This window comes from Arachis hypogaea, chromosome 17 (assembly GCF_003086295.3).
Source record: "Arachis hypogaea cultivar Tifrunner chromosome 17, arahy.Tifrunner.gnm2.J5K5, whole genome shotgun sequence".
Lineage (NCBI taxonomy): Eukaryota > Viridiplantae > Streptophyta > Magnoliopsida > Fabales > Fabaceae > Arachis > Arachis hypogaea.
Genome location: NC_092052.1, coordinates 66,691,253 through 66,714,119, shown reverse-complemented (window position 1 = coordinate 66,714,119; position 22,867 = coordinate 66,691,253). Strand labels below are relative to the sequence as shown.

Sequence of the window (22,867 nt, the reverse complement as noted above, 5' to 3'; positions counted from 1 at the left end):
CTCAAGGGGATAAAGTGATCTCAGCTCATCTTCCAGCTATTCCACCTCATCTCCCCACCATCCCATCTTAGCTGCCTAAAGTTTTCACCATCAGCAGAATTCTCTCCTTAGAACATGTGGAGATCCTTAATGAAGCCAATGGAGATAGATTCACTGTGACGGGAGAAGATCTGAAGCATTACCAACCACCCTGACAAAGGCAGAACGTCAAGCTAGTGACGCTAAAGAAGCGCTTCATGGGAGGCAATCCATGTTTTATATGCTTTTAAAGTAGTTAATAAAGCAAGGTTCATGAATTCCAAATCAACTTTGACATACACTTAAATGAATCCTTGTATGCAACATATAGTGAAGAACAAGTTTGGTGTTCAAGGCACACTAAGAGAACATAAATGCAATTCATATCATGTCACTCTTAGAACCTTGAACAAATCTTTTTACACCACATGGCCACAAACTAAGTTTGGTGTCACCAATGTTACATACATGGATAGTTAAATAGTCAGTTGGTTTGCATTCATGAATAGCACTTAGTTAGTTAAAAACAAAAATTTTAAAAAGTAGTTATCCCATTTTCTAATTTTGCCGCCAACTTTCAACGTTATTAATGTTATTCCTTTGTCTTGTATAGAAATTAAAGGAAGGATTAAAGAGAAATTGATGGGACAAGTGAAGAAGGAGGGTTTGGCCACTTCAAAAAAATAGGGACTATACACATGTCTTCAAAGGGAATACATTGGGAAATGTTGCCATGCAACATTGGAAGAATAACACCCTTGGAAACCGAACCACTCATATCATAAAAGTGATGATCCTTGTGCCCATCCCATGCTAAACCCCATCCATCCATTATTAGCCCACACCATCAATCCACACTTTTCATTTACTCAACACTTCTCTATATAAGTGGTTCTTAGTCCGTACCTCTTTACATTCCAATTCCCCTTTCTTTGTATTTCTCACTCTCGGAACTCAACACCTCTTACCCCATCGAAAGCACTCTCACCCACTCCCTTAACTACACCCTATCCTAACCCGGCCAAATTCCATCAACTATCCACACCCTTTAACACCTTCACATATCAAAGGTCACTTATGGCATCATCAAGCTCCAAAAGGCGAAAGGGAAAGACACCGGCGAAAGGGAAAGACACTTATGGCATCATCAAGACCACCTTTCATGAGCTTTAATTCGAACGTATAAAACACAAGAAAGTATTTCCAGAGCTGACATTCCAATTCAACAATGATGACTGCCCGCAGATTAGAGAAAAGATTGAACAGAGGGGTTGGCAAGAGCTCATGAACCCAGAAACAAAGATAAATGCAAATCTCATTAAGGAGTTCTATGCCAATATAGCCAGAGAAGACAATACCGAGGCTCCTACCTTCAAAAGCTATGTGAGAGGAACATAGGTGGATTTCAGTCCCAATGCTATAATGAGGACACTTTATTTTAGATCACAACCCTCTGACAAGCCAAGTTATCAAGCAAGAATAAGTAATGGCCCCGACAATGATGAGCTTGAAGAAATTGTGAATGACGTGTGTCATAGGATCGGATTGGGAAAGGTATTCGGATAAGAGGCCACGATTCATTAGAAGAGGAGATCTCATCCCGGAAGTCAAAGGATGGTTTGAGCTCGTGAGAAGATCTATCCTTCCAGCCTCGAACAATTCTGAGGTCAACATTGCTCGAGCTACTATGCTATATTGCATTATGAGCGGTGGAGACATCAATGTACATGAATTATAGCTGAGGGAATCCAAGAAGCAGCCGAAAAGAGTGATCCGAGTGCTCGGCTTTTGTATCCTAGTACCATCCTGAGACTATGTAAGAAAGCCAAGGTGGTCTTCAAAGACAGCAATCCACATTGGGTAAACCCTGGGAGGTTAGTTACGCTTCAGCGTATAACTTATGTGGCACCCGCCCAACAACAAAGAAGGCCTCAAATAAGGAAAAGAACATCACAAGAAGGACCTCACCAAGAAGAACCTCATCAAGAAGAATACCAGCAAGAAGAGTACTATGATCCAACCAATATAAATCTGGTTCATATTCAAGGAGCCATTGAGGACTTGGCAAGGAGACATATGGAAGGACAAGAGCAACAACTACACTTTCAATCCCAACGGATGGATCATCAGGAAGAACTACTTGCCAACTGGATGAATCAACAAGGAGAGTGGCAGAAACAACAAATGGAGTAGCAACAGGAACACTACTCCTAGCTCACTCAAGCCATCAATCAAGTGACTGAAAGGCAAGAATGTCAAGATAAATGCCTTCAAGAACTCAACCAACGTCAGCTAGCTCAGATGAAAGCATTCAACGAGTTCAGCGTGCTTAATGAAGGACGGCAACTACATAGGGAAGAATTCAACATAAACACTCAAGCCAAGTTGAACTATGTGTCCGGGCATATGCATCATTTGCACTCTGCAATCCCAAGGTATGATTCAGTCCAAAAAGATCTAACAGAACAAGAGGAAGGGGAAAGTGAAACAACAGAAGGAAACATTGAAAAAGAAGATGGAAGATGCTGGCTTCTGGAAAAAGTTGGTCGGAAAGCGCAAGGGAAATGGGGGTTCAAGCACTCAAGAAGGACACAAAGAGGACGAACAAGAGAGAGAGCATGGGCAGCCCCATGAGTAAAAGGTGGTGGAGTTCCCTCTTCGTTTTATCTTTTTCAAGTCTAAATAAGGAAAATCATGTATGAAATAGAACATGCTTCCATAGTAGCTTAGGAATTTTCAATTCTATCTTTAGCATTTTCAGTTATTAAGTTATGTGTGCTGGTCCAAGTTACCTGTTTTCATTTTTATCCTACTTACTTGTATGCTTGCCCTTTGAATTCAATAAAAGAGAATGCTATGAAAGAAACTAGAGTAGGGTTCATATGGTGAAGTAAGTCCTCAAGGTTGGTGGTGGGATAATAGATTAGCTAAGTTGGATCACCTATAAGGTATGAGGGCACTCATGTGTATTGAAGTACATGCTTGAAGCACATTCTATGAGATTAGCCAAACAACAAGATCCTAATAAGAAAAAAAGAAAGAACAATAAGAGTTTGAAAAAGAAAGAAAAATAATAAGAAATAAGGCTAGGCACCAAGGGTTTGAATACTGAGGCATATGTCTGTAGTGCTCCTGTGCAAAGGATATGCTTGGATGACTAAGCTCTCAGGGGTGCCTTATCACTTGGTAACTTGGGTTAACTAACTCGGGATTATCATCTGAAAGTCCACTATCAAGAGAAACTTTTGCTACAGAACATTTAGTAACCCAAAGAGGTGCTGAACACCAAGGCCTCAAAGAAAGAAAATAACAAACCATGTGCCTATGGTGTGCATGTATGGGGGAGAGAGACTTGAGGGAGTAAGTCCTTAGGGGTGTTTCAACACCTAGCACCTTGAACCAACTGGTTCGGGAGTGTTGGCTGAAAGCTTACTTTAAAGAGTTGCCCCCTCACAGAGCACTTAGCCTAAGGATGCAATAAACCCTGAGAAAAAAAAGGGAGGATCAAAGAATAAGGATCTCATAGGATGCAATCAAGCAAGTATTCAAGAGCATGATAAGGACCTGGAAACCAGTAAAGGAATGAACCTAAGTTGCTATGCATGAAACCCCATAAACCAAGAGCTTTACTTCTATAATAAGAACTTGTTTTTCTCGTTCTTTCATTCATCATTCTGATGTTTCAGTACTTGCTTAGGGACAAGCAAGCTTTAAGTTTGGTGTTGTGATGCCAGGGCATTTAGGCTAGTTTCACTGACCTTTTCTTTACTGTTTTAGGGTAGTTTCATACATTTTCTTAGTAAATAAGCAAGTTTTGGGTAGAAATACACTTGCATCTTGATTCAAGCAAACATTGTAAACTTTACATGATTTCATGAGAATTATGCATGAATTGAATGACAAATTGGATAATGCATGATCTCATGACTTGGAATAGAGCTTTGATGCACTTTATTTGCTTGATTTCAGGACAAAGGAAGCAAGGAAGAGCTACGTTAGTAGCCACGTTAGTCTAATTAACGTGACCACTAACGTGGAATGGGCATAAGCTTGTGGCGTTAATGAGAAAAGTGATCGCCAATAACGCCTTCGAAAGCCCACGTTAGTTACATTAACGTGGGAGCTAACGTGGAAAGAAAAGAGGAGCTCCAACGTTAGTGGTAAAAGTGAACACCACTAACATTCCAAAAGGCCATATATAAGCCACGTTAAGAGCCACGTTAATCTAATTAACGTGAACTCTAACGTGGGAGGAGGAAGAAATCGCCAATGTTAGTGACACTCACCTTTGTCACTAACGTTGGACTAGGCCAACATTGCCCACATTAGTGGTCATGTTAAGACCACTAACGTGAAGGGTAACGTGGAGCAAGGAGTGATAGGCCAACGTTAGTGACACTCACCTTTGTCACTAACGTTGGAGATGGCAATTACCACCACGTTAGTGGCCACGTTAATCTAATTAACGTGAACTCTAACGTGAGAAGGAGGGGCGTTTGGAGCGTTAGTGACAAAGGTAAGTGTCACCAACGCTCTTGAAGCTTAGGCATGCCCACGTTAAGGGTCACGTTAGTTATACTAACGTGAACTCTAACGTGGGGAAAAGAGGCAATTAGCAACGTTATTAGAAAAGGTGAATGCCAATAACGTTTGCGAAGGACCAAGAGGCAACATTAGTGGTCACGTTAGTGCCACTAACATTGAAGTTAATGTGGATCATTTTGGTTTGGAACGTTAGTGAAAAAGGTGATCGTCACTAACTTTCTCGAACCCACATTTTCACTTAACGTTAACACCACTAACGTCCTAACTAACGTCCATGCCTAACTCACACTTTTTCTGCAAGCAAAGCTGAGCCCACTGAAGACTATAACTGCTTCAACTCAAGATCAAAGGCCCATATCCAAGACTTGAAGAGCCAACTAGAAGATCAGAAGAGTAGTATATATAGGAGTAGTTTTGAACTAAGGGGGAGCTTTTGGCATTTTGGAGAACTGCACTCTGTATATTTTACTTTCTCTGTAATTTCTAGTTTAATTTGACAATGCATTCTTTTTTATCTTCTTCCATTTCCAGAGCTATGAACAACTAAACCCCTTTTCATTGGGTTAGGGAGGTCTGTTGTAATTTGATGGATCAATAATAGTTTTCATTATTCTTCTTCTTTCTTTTCTCTTGATTTTACTAGAAGGCTTTTGGTGCACGAAATTGTGATCATCAATGGCACCAACAACTTGGTACACACAATTGTAATCTCATCTCTTTGTCACAACTCCACACAACTAACCAGCAAGTGCACTGGGTCGTCCAAGTAATAAACCTTACGTGAGTAAGGGTCGATCCCACGGAGATTGTCGGCTTGAAGCAAGCTATGGTCATCTTGTAAATCTCAGTCAGGAGGATTCAAATGGTTATGGAGAATTGATAATTAAAAGATAAATAAAACATAAAATAAAGATAGAGATACTTATGTAATTCATTGGTAGGAATTTCAGATAAGCGTTTGAAGATGCTTTGTTCCTTCTGAACCTCTGCTTTCCTATTGGCTTCTTCCAATCATTCATACTCCTTTCCATGGCAAGCTTTATGTTGGGCATCACCGTTATCAATGGCTACTTCCCGTCCTCTCAGTGAAAATGTTCCAAATGCGCTGTCACCGCACGGCTAATCATCTGTCGGTTCTCGATCATGTTGGAATAGGATCCATTGATCCTTCTGTGTCTGTCACTACGCCCAACACTCGCGAGTTTGAAGCTCGTCACAGTCATCCCTTCCCAGATCCTACTCAGAATACCACAGACAAGGTTTAGACTTTTCGGATCTCAGGAATGGCCGCCAATAATTCTAACCTATACCACGAAGGTTCTAATCTTAGATTAGAAACCCAAGAGATACACATTCAAGCTTGATTGCATGTAGAACGGAAGTAGTTGTCAGGCACGTGTTCTTAGGTGAGAATTGTGATGAGTGTCACGGATCATCACATTCATCATGTTGAAGAAGAAATGGATATCTTAGAACAGAAATAGGCTTGAGTTGAATAGAAAAATAATAGTACTTTGCATTAATTCATGAGGAACAGCAGAGCTCCACACCTTAATCTATGGTGTGTAGAAACTCCACCGTTGAAAATACATAAGTGAAAATAGTCTAAGCATGGCCGAATGGCCAGCCTCAAAGGTCTAAGGACTTAACGTCCAAAGATCATCCAAATACAATAGTAAAAGGTCCTATTAGTAGAAAACTAGTAACCTAGGGTTTACAGAAATGAGTAAATGATGCAGAATCCACTTCCAGTCCCACTTAGTGTGTTCTTGGGCTGAGTATTGAAGCTTTCATGTGTAGAGACTTTTCTTGGAGTTAAACGCCAGCTTTTGTGCCAGTTTAGGCGTTTTAACTCCAGCTTTTATGCCAGTTCTGGCGTTTTGATGCCAGAATTTCTATGCTGACTTGGAACGCCGGTTTGGGCCATCAAATCTTGGGCAATGTATAGAGTATTATATATTTCTGGAAAGCCCAGGATGTCTACTTTCCAACGCAATTAAGAGAGCGACAATTGGGCTTCTGTAGCTCCAGAAAATTTACTTCGAGTGCAGGGAGGTTAGAATCCAATAGCATCTGCAGTCCTTTTTCAGCCTCTGAATCAGATTTTTGCTCAGGTCCCTCAATTTCAGCCAGAAAATACCTGAAATCACAGAAAAACACACAAACTCATAGTAAAGTCTAGAAATGTGATTTTTATTTAAAAACTAAAAAAAACATAATAAAACTAACTAAAACATACTAAAAACATACTAAAAACAATGCCAAAAAGCGTATAAATTATTCGCTCATCACAACACCAAACTTAAATTGTTGCTTGTCCCCAAGCAACTGAAAATCAAATATGATAAAAAGAATAGAATATACAATGAATTCCAAAAACATCTATTAAGATCAATCTTAATTAGATGAGCAGGGCTTTTAGCTTTTTGCTTCTGAACAGTTTTGGCATCTCACTTTATCCTTTGAAGTTCAGAATGATTGGCATCTATAGGAACTCAGAATTCAGATAGTGTTATTGATTCTCCTAGTTCAGTATGTTGATTCTTGAACACAGCTACTTTATGAGTTTTGGCCATGACCCTAAGCATTTTGTTTTCCAATATTACCACTGGATACATAAATGCCATAGACACATAACTGGGTGAACCTTTTCAGATTGTGACTTAGCTTTGCTAGAGTCCCCAATTAGAGGTGTCCAGAGCTCTTAAGCACACTCTTTTTGCTTTGGACCACGACTTTAACCGCTCAATCTCAAGTTTTTACTTGACACCTTCACGCCACAAGCACATGGTTAGGGACAGCTTGGTTTAGCCGCTTAGGCCAGGATTTTATTCTTGTGGGCCCTCCTATCCACTGATGCTCAAAGCCTTAGATCCTTTTTATTTTACCCTTGCCTTTTAATTTAAAAGGCTATTGGCTTTTTCTGCTTGCTTTTTTTTTTATTCACTTCTTTTTCTTGCTTTAAGAATCATTTTTATGATTTTTCAGATCATCAATAACATTTCTCCTTTTCCATTATTCTTTCAAGAGCCAACAATTTTAACATTTATAAACAAAAAATTCAAAAATATGCACTGTTCAAGCATTCATTCAGAAGAACAAAAAGTATTGCCACCACATCAAAATAATTAAACTATTTTAAAATTAAAAATTCATGTACTTCTTTTTCTTTTTGCAATTAAAAACATTTTTCATTTAAGAAAGGTGATGGATTCATAGGACATTCATAACTTTAAGACATAGACTCTGAGACACTAATGATCATGTAATAAAGACACAAATATAGATAAACATAAAGCATAAAAATTCGAAAAAAAGAAAAATAAGGAACAAGGAAATTAAAGAACGGGTCCACCTTAGTGATGGCGACTAGTTCTTCCTCTTGAAGATCTTATGGAGTGCTTGAGCTCCTCAATGTCTCTTCCTTGCCTTTGTTGCTCCTCTCTCATGACTCTTTGATCTTCTCTAATTTCATGAAGGAGGATGGAATGCTCTTGGTGCTCCATCCTTAGTTGTCCCATATTGGAACTTAATTCTCCTAGGAAGGTGTTAATTTGCTCCCAATAGTTTTGTGGAGGAAAATGCATCCCTTGAGGCATCTCAGGGATTTCATGATGAGGAATTTCCTCATGTTCTTGTCCATGAGTCGGATCTCTTGTTTGCTCAATCCTTTTCTTAGTGATGGGCATGTCCTCATCAATGAGGATGTCTTCCTCTATGTCAATTCTAGCTGAATTGCAAAGGTGACAAATGAGATGAGGGAAGGCTAACCTTGACAAAGTAGAGGACTTGTCCGCCACCTTGTAGAGTTCTAGGGATATAACCTCATGAACTTCTACTTCCTCTCAAATCATGGTGCTATAGATCATGATAGCCCGGTCTATAGTAACTTCAGACTGGTTGCTAGTGGGAATGATTGAGCGTTGGATGAACTCCAACCATCCCCTAGCCACGGGCTTGAAGTCATGCCTTCTTAGTTGGACCGACTTCCCTCTTGAATCTCTTTTCCATTGAGCGCCCTCTTCACAAATGTCTATGAGGACTTGGTCCAACCTTTGATCAAAGTTGACCCTTCTAGTGTAGGGGTGTGCATCTCCTTGCATCATTGGCAAGTTGAATGCTAACCTTACATTTTCTGGACTGAAATCTAAGTATTTCCCCCGAACCATTGTAAGCCAATTATTTGGGTCCGGGTTCACACTTTGATCATGGTTCTTGGTGATCCATGCATTCGCATAGAACTCTTGAACCATTAAGATTCCGACTTGTTGAATGGGGTTGGTGAGAACTTTCCAACCTCTTCTTCGAATCTCATGCCGGATCTCCGGATATTCACCCTTTTTGAGCTTGAAAGGGACCTCAGAAATCACTTTCTTCTTGGCCACAATTTTATAGAAGTGGTCTTGATGCACCTTTGAGATGAATCTCTCCATCTCCCATGACTCGGAGGCGAAAGCTTTTGCCTTCCCTTTCCTCTTTCTAGAGGTTTCTCCGGCCTTAGGTACCATAAATGGTTATGGAAAAACAAAAAGTTTTAGCTTTTACCACACCAAACATAGAAGGTTTCCTCGTCCTCGAGCAAAAGAAGAAGGAAGAGAGTAGAGAAAGAAGAAATAGAGGAGATGGAGGGGGGTTAGTGGTTCGGCCAAGGGGGAGAAGTAGTGTTTAAGATGTGTGAAAATGAAGGGGTGAAGATGGGTTTATATAGGAGTGGGGAGAGGGTAAGTGGTTTGAATTTGAATGGTGAGGTAGGTGGGGTTTTATGATGGATGGATGTGGATTGGTGAAGAGTTTATGGAGAAGAGGGTGGGATTTGATAGGTGAGGGGTTTTTGGGGAAGAAGTATTGAGTTGATTGGTGAAGGGTATTTGGGGAAATGAATTATGGAAATGTGTGAAGAAGAGAGAGTGAGTTGAGGTTGGTGGGGATCCTGTGGGTCCACAGATCCTGAGGTGTCAAGGATTTCTCATCCCTGCACCAATTAGGCGTGCAAAACGCCTTCTGTTGCCAATCCTGGCGTTAAACGCCAGGTTGCTGCCCATTTCTGGCGTTTAACGCCAACTTCTTGCCCTTTTCTAGCGTTAAATGCCAGTCTGGTGCCCTTACTGGCGTTTAAACGCCAGTAGGCTTCTCCTCCAGGGTGTGCTATTTTTCATTCTGTTTTTCAGTTTGTTTTTGCTTTTTCAATTGTTTTTGTGACTTCACATGATCATCAACCTATAGAAAATGTAAAATAACAATGGAAAATAGAAATTTAACATAGATAAGTAAAATTGGGTTGCCTCCCAACAAGCGCTTCTTTAATGTCAATAGCTTGACAGTGGGCTCTCATGGAGCCTCACAGATACTCAGAGCATGATAATAGCCTCTCAACACCAAACTTAGAGTTTGGTTGTGGCCTCCCAACACCAAACTTAGAGTTTGAATGTGGGAATTTTGTTTGACTCTGCATTGAGAGAAGCTTTTCATACTTCCTCTCTATGGTTACAGAGGGAGATCCTTGAGCTTTAAACACAAGGGAGTCCTCATTCACTTAAAGGATCAATTCTCCTCTGTCAACATCAATCACAGCTCTTGCTGTGGCTAGGAAGGGTCTGCCAAGGATGATGGATTCATCCATACACTTCCCAGTGTCTAGGATTATAAAATCAGCAGGGATGTAGTGGCCTTCAACCTTTACCAAGACATCCTTTACAAGTCCATAAGCCTATTTTCTTGAATTGTCTGCCATCTCTAGTGAGATTCTTACAGCTTGTACCTCAAGGATTCCTAGCTTCTCCATTACAGAGAGAGGCATGAGGTTTATGCTTGACCCTAGGTCACACAGAGCCTTCTCAAAGGTCATGGTACCTATGGTGCAAGGTATTGAGAATTTTCCAGGATCCTGTCTCTTCTGATGTAATCTCTGCCTAGTCAAGTCATCCAGTTCTTTGGTGAGAAAGGGGGTTTCATCCTCCCAAGTCTCATTACCAAATAACTTGGCATTTAGCTTCATGATTGCTCCTAGGTACTTAGCAACTTGCTCTTCAGTAACATCTTCATCCTCTTCAGAGGAAGAATACTCATCAGGGCTCATGAATGGAAGAAGTAAATTCAATGAAATCTCTATGGTCTCAGTGTGAGCCTCAGATTCCCATGGTTCCTCATTAGGGAACTCCTTGGAGGACAATGGACGTCTATTGAGGTCTTCCTCTGTGGAAATCACTGCGTTTCCCTCCTCTATGCATTCGACCATGTGGGACGTGTTTATGGCCTTGCATTCTCTTTTTGGGTTCTCTTCTGTATTGCTTGGGAGAGTACTAGGAGGGAGTTCAGTAACTTTCTTACTCAGCTGACCCACCTGTGCCTCCAAATTTCTAATGGAGGACCTTGTTTCAGTCATGAAACTTAGTGTGGTTTTAGATAGATCAGAGACTATGGCTGCTAAGCTAGAGAGACTCTGCTCAGAATTCTCTGTCTGTTGCTGAGAAGATGATGGAAAAGTTTTGCTATTGCTAAACCTATTTCTTCCACTATTATTGTTGTTGAAACCTTGTTGAGGCTTCTGTTTATCCTTCCATGAGAGATTTGGATGATTTCTCCATGAAGGATTATAGGTGTTTCCATAGAGTTCTCCCATGTAATTCACCTCTTCCATTGCTGGGTTCTCAGGATCATAAGCTTCTTCTTCAGATGAAGCTTCTTTGCTATTGCCTTTTGCTGCTTGCATTCCATACAGACTCTGAGAAATCATATCGACTTGTTGAGTCAATATTTTGTTCTAAGCCAATATGGCATTCAGAGTATCAATCTCAAGAACTCCTTTCTTATGATTTGTCCCATTATTCACAGGATTCCTTTCAGAAGTGTACATGAATTGGTTATTTGCAACCATTTCAATGAGTTCCTGAGCTTCTGCAGGCGCCTTCTTCAGATGAAGAGATCCTCCAGCAGAGTTGTCCAATGACATATTGGACAGTTCAGATAGACCATCATAGAAAATACCTATGATGCTCCATTCTGAAAGCATGTCAGAAGGACACCTTCTGATCAATTACTTGTATCTTTCCCAGGCTTCATAGAGGGATTCACCTTCCTTTTGTCTGAAGGTTTGGACTTCCACTCTAAGCTTGCTCAATTTTTGAGGTGGAAAGAATTTTGCCAAGAAGGTATTGACTAGCTTTTCCCAAGAGTTCAGGCTTTCTTTAGGTTATGAATCCAACCATGTTCTAGCTTTATCTCTTATGCTCTTCCCTTTAGCTCTGTCTACAGACTTACGCTCTTCTCTTTTTCTGTAAGAGACAGAGCTAGGACATGGTTGGACTCACAACCTAAAGAAAGCCTGAACTCTTGGGAAAAGCTAGTCAATGTCTTCTTGGCAAAGTTCTTTCCACCTCAAAAATTGAGTAAGCTTAGAGTGGAAGTCCAAACCTTCAGACAGAAGGAAGGTGAATCCCTCTATGAAGCTTGGGAAAGATACAACTAATTGATCAGAAGGTGTCCTTCTGACATGCTTTCTGAATGGAGCATCATAGGTATCTTCTATGATGGTCTGTCTGAACTGTCTAAGATGTCATTGGACAGTTCTGCTAGAGGATCTCTTCATCTGAAGAAGACGACTGCAGAAGCTCAGGAACTCATTGAGATGGTTGTAAATAACTAATTCATGTACACTTCTGAAAGGAATCTTGTGAATAATGGGACAAATTAGAAGAAAGGAGTTCTTGAGATTGATACTCTGAATGCCATATTGGCTCAGAATAAAATATTGACTCAGCAAGTCAATATGATTTCTCAGAATCTGTCTGGCATGCAAGCAGCAACAGGTAGTACCAAAGAAGCTTCATCTAAAGAAGAAGCTTATGATCCTGAGAATCCAGCAATGGAAGAGGTGAATTACATGGGAGAACCCTATGGAAACACCTATAATCCTTCATGGAGAAGTAATCCAAATCTCTCATGGAAGGATCAACAGAGGCCCCAACAAGGCTTCAACAACAGTAATGGTGGAAGAAATAGGTTTAGCAATAGCAAGCCTTTTCCATCATCTTCTCAGCAACAGACAAAGAATTCTAAGCAGAACTACTCTGACTTAGCAACTGTAGTTTCTGATCTAATTAAGACCACTCAGAGTTTCATGACTGAAACAAGGTCCTCTATTAGAAATTTGGAGGCACAAGTGGGTCAGCTGAGTAAGAAAGTTACTGAACTCCCTCCTAGTACTCACCCAAGCAATACAGAAGAGAACCCAAAGAGAGAATGCAAGGCCATAAACACGTCCCACATGGCCGAATGCATAGAGGAGGGAAATGCAGTGATTTCCACTGAAGAAGACCTCAATGGACATCCACTAGCCTCCAAGGAGTTCCCTAATGAGGAACCATGGGAATCTGAGGCTCATACAGAGACCATAGAGATTCCATTGAATCTACTTCTACCATTCATGAGCTCTAATGAGTATTCTTTCTCTGAAGAGGATGAAGTTGTTACTGAAGAGCAAGTTGCCAAGTACCTTGGAGCAATCATGAAGCTAAATGCCAAGTTATTTGGTAATGAGACTTGGGAGGATGAACCCCCCTTGCTCACCAAAGAACTAGATGACTTGACTAGGCAGAGATTACCTCAGAAGAGACCGGATCCTGGAAAGTTCTCAATACCTTGTACCATAGGCACCATGACCTTTGAGAAGGCTCTGTCTGACCTAGGGTCAAGCATAAACCTCATCCCTCTCTCTGTAATGGAGAAGCTAGGGATCTTTGAGGTAGAAGCTGCAAGAATCTCACTAGAGATGGCAGACAATTCAAGAAAACAGGTTTATGGACTTGTAGAAGATGTCTTGGTAAAGGTTGAAGACCACTACATCCCTGCTGATTTTATAATCCTAGACACTGGGAAGTGTATGGATGAATCCATCATCCTTGGCAGACCCTTCCTAGCCACAGCAAAAGCTGTGATTGATGTTGACAGAGGAGAATTGGTCCGTCAAGTGAATGAGGACTCCCTTGTGTTTAAGGCTCAAGGATCTCCCTCTGTAACCATGGAGAGGAAGCATGAAAAGCTTCTCTCAATGCAGAGTCAAATAGAGCCCCCATATTTAAACTCTAAGTTTGGTGTTGGGAGGCTATCATCATGCTCTGAGTATCTGTGAGGCTCCATGAGAGCCCACTGTCAAGCTATTGACATTAAAGAAGTGCTTGTTGGGAGGCAACCCAATATTATTTAATTATATCTATTTATTTTCCATTGTTATTTTATGTTTTCTGTAGTTTGATGATCATGTGAAGTCACAAAAATAACTGAAAAAGCAAAAATAGAATGAAAAATAGTATTAAAAATAGCACACCCTGGAGGAGAAGCTTACTGGCGTTTAAACGCCAGTAAGGGTAGCAGAATGGGCATTAAGCGCCCAGTCTGGCACAATTCTAGGCATTTAACGCCAGAAATGGACACCAAGCTGGCGTTTAATGCCAGAAAAAGGCAAGAGCTGGCGTTTAACGCCAGAAAGGGGAGAAAAGCTGGCATTAAACGCCAGAAATGGGCAGCAACCTGGCTTTTAACGCCAAGATTGGCACAGGAAGGGGTGTTTACTTGCCAATATGGTGCAGGGATGAGAAATCCTTGACACCTCAGGATCTATGAATCCTACAGGATCCTCACCTACCTCATCTCTCTCTCTCTTCTTCACACCTTCCCATTACACCCTTCTCCCCTTCACCAATCACCTGAATACCTCTTCCCCAAAAACCACTCACCTATCAAATCCTACCCTCTTCTCCATAATCTCTTCACCAATCCACATCCATCCACTATAAAACCCCACTACCTCACCTTTCAAATTCAAACCACTTTCCCTCCCAAACCCACCCATACATGGCTGAACCCTACCCCTCTCTCCACTCCTATATAAACCCATCTTCACTCCTTCATTTTCACAAATCATACATACTACTTACCCCTTGGCCGAATCATTAAACCCCCCTCTGTCTCCTCTATTTCTTCTTTTTCTACCCTCTTCTTTTATCTTTTGCTCGAGGACGAGCAAACCTTCTAAGTTTGGTGTGGTAAAAGCTAAAGCTTTTTGTTTTTCTATAACTAATTATGGCACCTAAGGTCGGAGAAACCTCTAGAAAGAGGAAAGGGAAGGCAAAAGCTTCCACCTCCGAGTCATGGGAGATGGAGAGATTCATCTCAAGGGTGCATCAAGACCACTTCTATGAAGTTGTGGCCAAGAAGAATGGATCTTAATGGTTCAAGAGTTCTATGCCAATGCATAGATCACCAAGAACCATGATGAAAGTGTAAACTTGGATCCAAAGAATTGGCTTACAATGGTCCGGGGGAAATGCTTAGATTTCAGTCCGAAAAATGTAAGGTTAGCATTCAACTTGCCCATGATGCAAGGAGATGTATACCCCTACACTAGAAGGGTCAACTTTGATCAAAGGTTAGACCAAGTCCTCATAGACATTTGTGAAGAGGGCGCTCAATGGAAGAGAGATTCAAGAGGGAAGCTGGTTCAACAAAGAAGGCATGACCTCAAGCCTGTGGCTAGAGGATGGTTGGAGTTCATCCAACGCTCAATCATTCCCACTAGCAATCAGTCTGAAGTTACTATAGACCGGGCTATCATGATCCATAGCATCATGATTGGAGAGGAAGTAGACGTTCATGAGGTTATATCCCTAGAACTCTATAAGGTGGTGGACAAGTCCTCTACTTTGGCAAGGTTAGCCTTCCCTCATCTAATTTGTCACATCTGCAATTCAGCTGGAATTGACATAGAGGAAGACATCCTCATTGATAAGGACAAGCCCATCACTAAAAAAAGGATGGAGAAAATAAGAGAGCCCACTCATGAACCACACCAAGAGCATGAGGAAATCCCTCATCATGAGATTCCTGAGATGCCTCAAGGGATGCATTTTCCTCCACTAAACTATTGGGAGCAAATCAACACCTCCCTAGGAGAATTAAGTTCCAATATGGGACAACTAAGGGTGGAGCACCAAGAGCATTCCATCCTCCTCCATGAAATTAAAGAAGACCAAAGAGTCATGAGGGAGGAGCAACAAAGGCAAGGAAGAGACATTGAGGAGCTCAAGGACTCCATAAGATCTTCAAGAGGAGGAACAAGCCGCCATCACTAAGGTGGACCCGTTCTTTAATTTCCTTGTTCTTATTTTTCTGTTTTTCAAAAATTATGCTTTATGTTTTATTTATGTTTGTGTCGCATTACATGATCACTAATGTCTTAGTGTCTATGCCTTAAAGCTATGAATGTCCTATGAATCCATCACCTTTCTTAAATAAAAAGTGTTTTAATTGCAAAAAGAAAAAGAAGCACATGAATTTCGAATTTTAAAATAGTTTAATTATTTTGATGTGGTGGCAATACTTTTTGTTTTTCTGAATGAATGATTGAACAGTGCATATTTTTGAATTTGTTGTCTATGAATGTTAAAATTGTTGGCTCTTGAAAGAAGATGGAAAAGGAGAAATGTTATTTGATAATATAAAAAATCATAAAAATTGATTCTTGAAGCAATAAAAAGCAGTGAAAAGCTTGCGAAAAAAAATGGCGAAAAAAAAAGAGAAGAAAAGAAAAAAAGAAAGAAAAAGAAGAAAGCAAGCAGAAAAAGCCAATAGCCCTTTAAACCAAAAGGCAAGGGTAAAATAAAAAAGATCCAAGGCTTTGAGCATCAGTGGATAGGAGGGCCCACATGAATAAAATCCTGGCCTAAGCGGGTAAACCAAGCTGTCCCTCACCATGTGCTTGTGGCGTGAAGGTGTCAAGTGAAAACTTGAGACTGAGCGATTAAAGTCGTGGTCCAAAGCAATAAGAGTGTGCTTAAGAGCTCTGGACACCTCTAATTGGGGACTCTAGCAAAGCTGAGTCACAATCTGAAAAGGTTCACCCAGTTATGTGTCTGTGGCATTTATGTATCCGGTGGTAATACTTGAAAACAAAATGCTTAGGGTCACGGCCAAGACTCATAAAGTAACTGTGTTCAAGAATCAACATACTAAACTAGGAGAATCAATAACACTATCTAAATTCTGAGTTCCTATAGATGCCAATCATTCTAAACTTCAAAGGATAAAGTGAGATGCCAAAACTATTCGGAAGCAAAAAGCTAATAGCCCTGCTCATCTAATTAAGACTGATCTTCATAGATGTTTTTGGCATTCATTGTATATTCTGTTCTTTTTATCCTATTTGATTTTCAGTTGCTTGGGGACAAGCAACAATTTAAGTTTGGTGTTGTGATGAGCGGATAATTTATACGCTTTTTGGCATTGTTTTTAGTGTGTTTTTAATATATTTTAGTTACTTTTTATTATATTTTTATTAGTTTTTAAATAAAAATCACATTTCTGGACTTTACTATGAGTTTGTGTGTTTTTTTGTGATTTCAGGTATTTTCTGGCTGAAATTGAGGGACTTGAGCAAAAATCTGATTCAGAGGCTGAAAAAGGACTGCAGATGCTGTTGGATTCTGACCTCCCTGCACTCAAAGTGGATTTTCTGGAGCTACAGAAGCCCAAATGGCGCGATCTCAATTGCGTTGGAAAGTAGACATCCTGGGCTTTCCAGCAATATGTAATAGTTCATACTTTGCCCGAGATTTGATCGCCCAAACCGGCGTTCCAAGTTAGCATAAAAATTCTGTCGTCAAAACGCCAGAACTGGCATAAAAGCTGAAGTTAAACGCCCAAACTGGCAAAAAAACTGGCGTTTAACTCCAAGAAAAGTCTCTACATGTGAAAGCTTCAATGCTCAGCCCAAGCACACACTAAGTGGTCCCGGAAGAAGATTTCTGCATTAATTACCTATTTCTGTAAACCCTAGGCTACTAGTTTTCTATAAATAGGACCTTTTGCTATATACTTTCAGATATCTTTGGAACTTATATGTTCATGTTTGAGGCTGGCCTCATGGACATGCCTAGACCCTTTTGTTCTTACGTATTTTCAACGGTGGAGTTTCTACACACCATAGATTAAGGTGTGAAGCTCTGCTGTTCCTCATGAATTAATGCAAAGTATTATTATTTTTCTATTCAATTCAAGCCTATTTCTTCTCTAAGATATACACTCGTTCTTCAACCTGACGAATGTGATGATTCGTGATACTCATTATCATTCTCACCTATGAACGCGTGCCTGACAACCACTTCCGTTCTACTTGTAATAGCTTGAGTGCGTATCTCTTAGCCTCCTGGTTCATGACGCATGGTTGCCTCGCCTGACAATCGAGCCTTCCATTCTGTGAGATCAGAGTCTTCGTGGTATAGGCTAGAATTATTGGCAGCATTCCTGAGATCCGGAAAGTCTAAACCTTATCTGTGGTATTCCGAGTAGGATCTGGGAAGGGATGACTGTGACGAGCTTCAAACTCGCGAGTGTTGGGCGTAGTGACAGACGCAAAAGGATCAATGGATCCTATTCCAACATGATCGAGAACCGACAAATGATTAGCCGTGCGGTGACAGCGCATTTGGACCATTTTCACTGAGAGGACGGGAGGTAGCCATTGACAACGGTGAAACCCAACATAAGCTTGCCATCGAAAGGAGTATGAATGATTGGAAGAAGACAATAGGAAAGCAGAGGTTTAAAAGGAACAAAGCATCTTCATACGCTTATCTGAAATTCTCACCAATGAATTACATAAGTATCTCTATCTTATTTTATGTTTTATTCATATTTCAATTATCTTAAACTCCATAACCATTTGAATCCGCCTGACTGGGATTTACAAGATGACCATAGCTTGCTTCAAGCCGACAATCTCCGTGGAATCGACCCTTACTCACGTAAGGTTTATTACTTGGATGACCCAGTGCACTTGCTGGTTAGTTGTGCAGAGTTGTGACAAAGAGTTGAGATTACAATTGTGCGTACCAAGTTGTTGACACCATTGATGATCAGAATTTCGTGCACTAACAAGCTAAATTCATTAATATTGTGAAGATAACATGCAACATTTTCTTTCTCAAATAAAAGTGCTAGCAACATAGAATGGTCATAGTAAAACTCTTAATGCAAGAAGAAATTAACATATGAAGAGACTACTAGATAAACTAAATGCTTCTTAATGGGACTTAACCACCTTTGTTTTATCATGCTATTGCTCCCATCATGGCATTGGTGCTTTTTTCTTGCTGAAGCAACCTTGGAAGTGTTGCAATCATTCCTTCTTGAAGACCCTTCTTGTCCTTGAGTCTCTGGTGTCTTCCAAAAGCCAAGCCTCCTCATGAATGCTCTTTCATCTTCCTTGTACTGTTCCAGGATCTCTTCTTGTCATACCCTTAATGCATCTATCCCTTGTTCAAATGTTGGAATGTTTGGTTTTAGGGTTGCTATTGTGGAGAACAAGTAATTTAGCTTTGCTTGTGTATTGACATCATATTGCCTCCTTTGAATTCTTCTAGCTTCATAGAGTGCTCTAAATTCAGCAAGATTCCTTTGTTGTACCATTTGTTGTTCCAAGATTTGGTTGAGGCTTCCATGCATTTGGTCCCAGTTGAAGTGCTTCTGCTGCTCCATGAGCTGATTTAAGTCTCCTTGCATCTGGTTTATGCTTCCTTGAATCTGCTCCCAGTTGAGGCTTTTTTGACTTGGCATTTGAACATTTGGTTCTTCTTGTTGTGGTGGCCGTGGTATGTGTTGTGGGGCTTGTATGTTGGCTCTGTGGGTTCTTGCTCTTTGTAGTGGATTGACTGCCACTACCTTCTCTATCTTCTTGGCAGTGATTAGGTGATCTTCTTCCAGCAGTGCTTCATTATCATTGGTCTCTACCCCAGCTTCATTGCACAGACGTTGAATGATGCTAGGGAAGGCCAATCTTGTGTTGTCCTTGGTGCTTGTGACTACCCTTTGGATATTGCCAGCAATGAGTTCTCTAACATTCACTTCCTCACGTCTCATGATGCTGTAAATGAGTACAGCCCTTTCTAAGGTCACTTCTGAGGTGTTGGAGGTGGGATTGAGTGATTTTCCTATGAAATCTAGCCAGCCTCTTGCTTGTGGGCAAAGATCTCTCCTCCTTAGTTTATTTGGCCTCCCATTTGCATCATTTATCCATTCAGTGTTGATAACACAGATTTTATTGATGATGTCCTCAAAACCAGGATCATCTCTCTTCACCCTTTCTTTGAAGCTGTTGGTGGTTCTTGTCCTTCTTACTTCAAAGGTTCTATCCAAGTTAGCAGGGCTATAATCAATGACTTTTCCTCTCACATAACTTTGATAGGTGAGTGGTTATCCCAGGGGTTGAGACGCATTTGCATAGAACTCCCTTACTATGCTTATGACCACCTTCCTTGTTGGATTGCATAGAACTGTCCACCCCATTCTATTGATTTTCACATTTATCTCCTTGTGCTCATCCCTTCCTAGTTGAAAGTCCACCTCTAGAATGATTTGTCTCTCTCTTACCCACCCATGGAATTAGTTATGGTGGAAGAGTGAACAAAATTTGTGCTCATCATAACCTTGTGCACTAGCTGATGCTTGCTCTTTTGTCTTTCTTTTCTTTGAGCTTGAAGATTTTAAAGCTTTGGGTGGTGCCATTGGTAAATGGTGAAGAGAAGAATAATGAAAAGAAAAAGAATTTTGCTTACCAACACCAAACTTAGGACTTGCTTGCCCCGAGCAAGAAGAAAGAGAAGAATGAAGGTAAGAAGAAGTGTGAAAAAATAGAGCGAAGAGGGGGAGGGAAGTGTGTTGAAAAGAAAAAGGGGGAGCTCTTTTCATAGAAGGTTGAAAGGGTGAGAAGAAACGGATAGGGGGGTCTCATAATGCTGCGTTTGAGGTTTCCCAAGGGTGAGTTTGAATTGAAGTTTGGCGCCCAGCGTGGGAAAAAGCGCCCCTTGAAAGTGGTTCAGCTTTTTGCATTCAAAGTGTGAGTTCCCAAGTGTACTTACACTTGATTCACATGACTTGATGAGAGAGAAGATTCGTCAATGTCTTGTGAGGGCTACTTTCACCTGAAAATGCAAAATTTTTCATATTAATGACAAGAAAATTGTTTCAACTTCTTCTTTCCTAATTAATTAGTATTTAGTTTGGGTGTCTCTTGGACACCAAACTTAGTTTCTTTGCATCTTGTAACTGGTACTAATAATTAAAAATTGATTGCATACATTATGAGTATAAAATAATTTTTCATTCCATTCCACTTTCACTCTATGTGTATGCAATCAATTTCTTGCTCCTTCATCTCACCATGATATTCGATGGATTGAGACACCAATCTAACTAGGTTCCTCCTTTATCAAAAGTAAAAATTTGAGAGGTTTGCTTCTCATGTTAGTGGCCACACTAAACTTAATTTTTGTGACCTACTCTTAAGATAATCTAAGTTGCAAGGTGGGTTAAAATTAATTGGAACAGTGGCCACACCAAACTTAATTTCTCAACATCTCCTTGAATCATTAAAGAACTACACACAATTGATTCATGAATGTATGAGGGGGGAATTTGTAAGCAACCATCTCTACACTATGAAGTAATCCACAATTTATTCTTAGAGACTAAAGATTACCCAAAAATGAAACTTAAACAATTAACACTAAAAGTCTAGAAAACAGTAAAAAAAGGATATGGTTGTTGGGGTGCCTCCCAACTAGCGCTTCTTTAACGTCACTAGCTTGACGGTTCTTCCATGCTTAGCTGAGGTTATAGTTCACCCTGTGCTCCTCCATTGATTCCCCTAGATAATGCTTAAGCCTATGACTATTGACAGTGAAGGTCCTTTGTGAATTCTCCTCTATGAGTTCCACATGACTATATGGTGAGACCTTAGTGATTGTGAAAGGTCCTGACCATCTTGATTTCAACTTTCCTGGGAAGAGTTTGAGTCTTGAGTTGTAGAGGAGGACTATTTGTCCTTCTGCAAAGTTCCTTTGTGCTAGCCTTTGATCTTGCCATTTCTTTGTTTTATCTTTGTAAATCTTTGCATTTTCATAGGCTTGAATCCTAAATTCCTCCAGTTCATTCAGTTGTAGTTTTCTTCTTCCCCCAGCAGCTTGTTTGTCAAAATTCAGCACTTTAAGAGCCCAAAATGCTTTATGCTCAAGTTCTACAGGCAGATGACAAGCCTTTCCATACACTAATTTATATGGAGACATACCAATTGGGGTTTTAAAAGCTGTTCTATAAGCCCATAAAGCATAATCTAATTTCTTTGAGCAATCTTTTCTTAAGGCCCCAACAGTCTTCTCAAGAATCCTCTTGAGCTTCCTATTTGAAATTTTTGCTTGTCCATTGGTTTGTGGGTGGTAAGGTGTAGCTACCTTATGCTTGACTCCATATTTGAGGAGGAGAGTCTCCAGTTATTTATTGCAGAAGTGACTCCCTCCATCACTTATGAGAGCACTTGGCACCCCAAACCTGCTAAATATATTCGAGTAAACTACCATTTCTATCCACAAAAGTTGAAAACACTGACATATCTACCCATAGAAGATGAAAATTACCATTTGTATCCATAAAAAATAGTTTTTGCAAGCAAAATTATCCAAACCTTAAAAAATTAAATAAAATTCCTAAACTGCTCTTCTCTCCACCACTATCATCTTCTCCCTCTTTCCTTTCTCTCTCTCTCTCTCTCTCTCTCTCAATGTTCTCAGCCACCCAATTCCAACATCAACTACATACTAACATCTCACCCTCCCCCTCAACCGTCATCCTAACCCCTTTTTCTGCACACTCCCCTATCGGTGTCAATCGCGACTCAAAAGTACCACCATCACCATCAGCCATCACTACCGTTAACTTCACCACCTGAATGGATTAGGTTTTCTCTGCACATACTCAAAGGTTGCGACTTTTTCAAGGGTTGATCGAAAACACTAATCAACAAGGTTAAAATCTATGACTCTAACCCTGAAATCCTCCAAGCTTTCTCTAACACCGCCATTGACCTCAACGACACAGGTACGGTGGCGCAAACGCTGACGGAGCATTTGAGTGGTTGCGCCAAGTGAGGATCGTCGATGGAGCCCATGGAGGTGCACTTGCATTTGAGGGTGGAGTTCCAGTGGTTCTTAATGGCTTTGTCAGTTTTGCCAGAGAGGAGTCGGGCTATGGTGGCCCACTTGTTGCCAAACCGAGCGTGAGCTCTAATTATGGTGTCGTCCTCTTGGGGGTGAAGGCCTGGTGCTCCACCTACAGGGAGAGCTGGTTGCACCATCGGAGCCTGCAAAAAATGGGTTGGTTCATGAACCTGTAATAAAGAGCAAAGCAAAAGGAAATCAGGGGAGAGGTAGATATAACAACGGTAGGGATCAGGCAACAACGGTGGTGGTTCTACGACACA

General features: G+C 40.6%; 1 protein-coding gene and 1 non-coding gene across 2 annotated transcripts; one reads left to right on the top strand and one right to left on the bottom strand.

Annotated features, from left to right (window-relative positions):
* Positions 1-11,566: 11,566 nt before the first annotated feature.
* LOC112768219 (small nucleolar RNA R71) lies at positions 11,567-11,674 on the top strand. The gene has a single exon (XR_003185656.1). It is a non-coding gene; the product is annotated as a small nucleolar RNA R71 (small nucleolar RNA).
* Positions 11,675-21,215: 9,541 nt separating this feature from the next.
* On the bottom strand, positions 21,216-22,311 carry LOC112763377 (uncharacterized). Its single transcript, XM_025809065.1, has 2 exons — positions 22,211-22,311; positions 21,216-21,702 (listed from the first exon to the last, which is right to left on the bottom strand). The coding sequence occupies exons 1-2, from the start codon at positions 22,309-22,311 to the stop codon at positions 21,216-21,218; spliced, it is 588 nt and encodes a 195-aa protein (XP_025664850.1).
* Positions 22,312-22,867: the final 556 nt, after the last annotated feature.

Bases quoted from the DNA above. Each gene is read 5' to 3' on its own strand.
- LOC112763377 (XM_025809065.1), bottom strand. From the start codon at position 22,311: ATGGCTGATGGTGATGGTGGTACTTTTGAGTCGCGATTGACACCGATA. The intron at 21,703-22,210 runs GTTAGTATGTAG...ATGGGCTTATAG, and splicing joins GTTGAGGGGGAGGGTGAGAT to AACAGCTTTTAAAACCCCAA.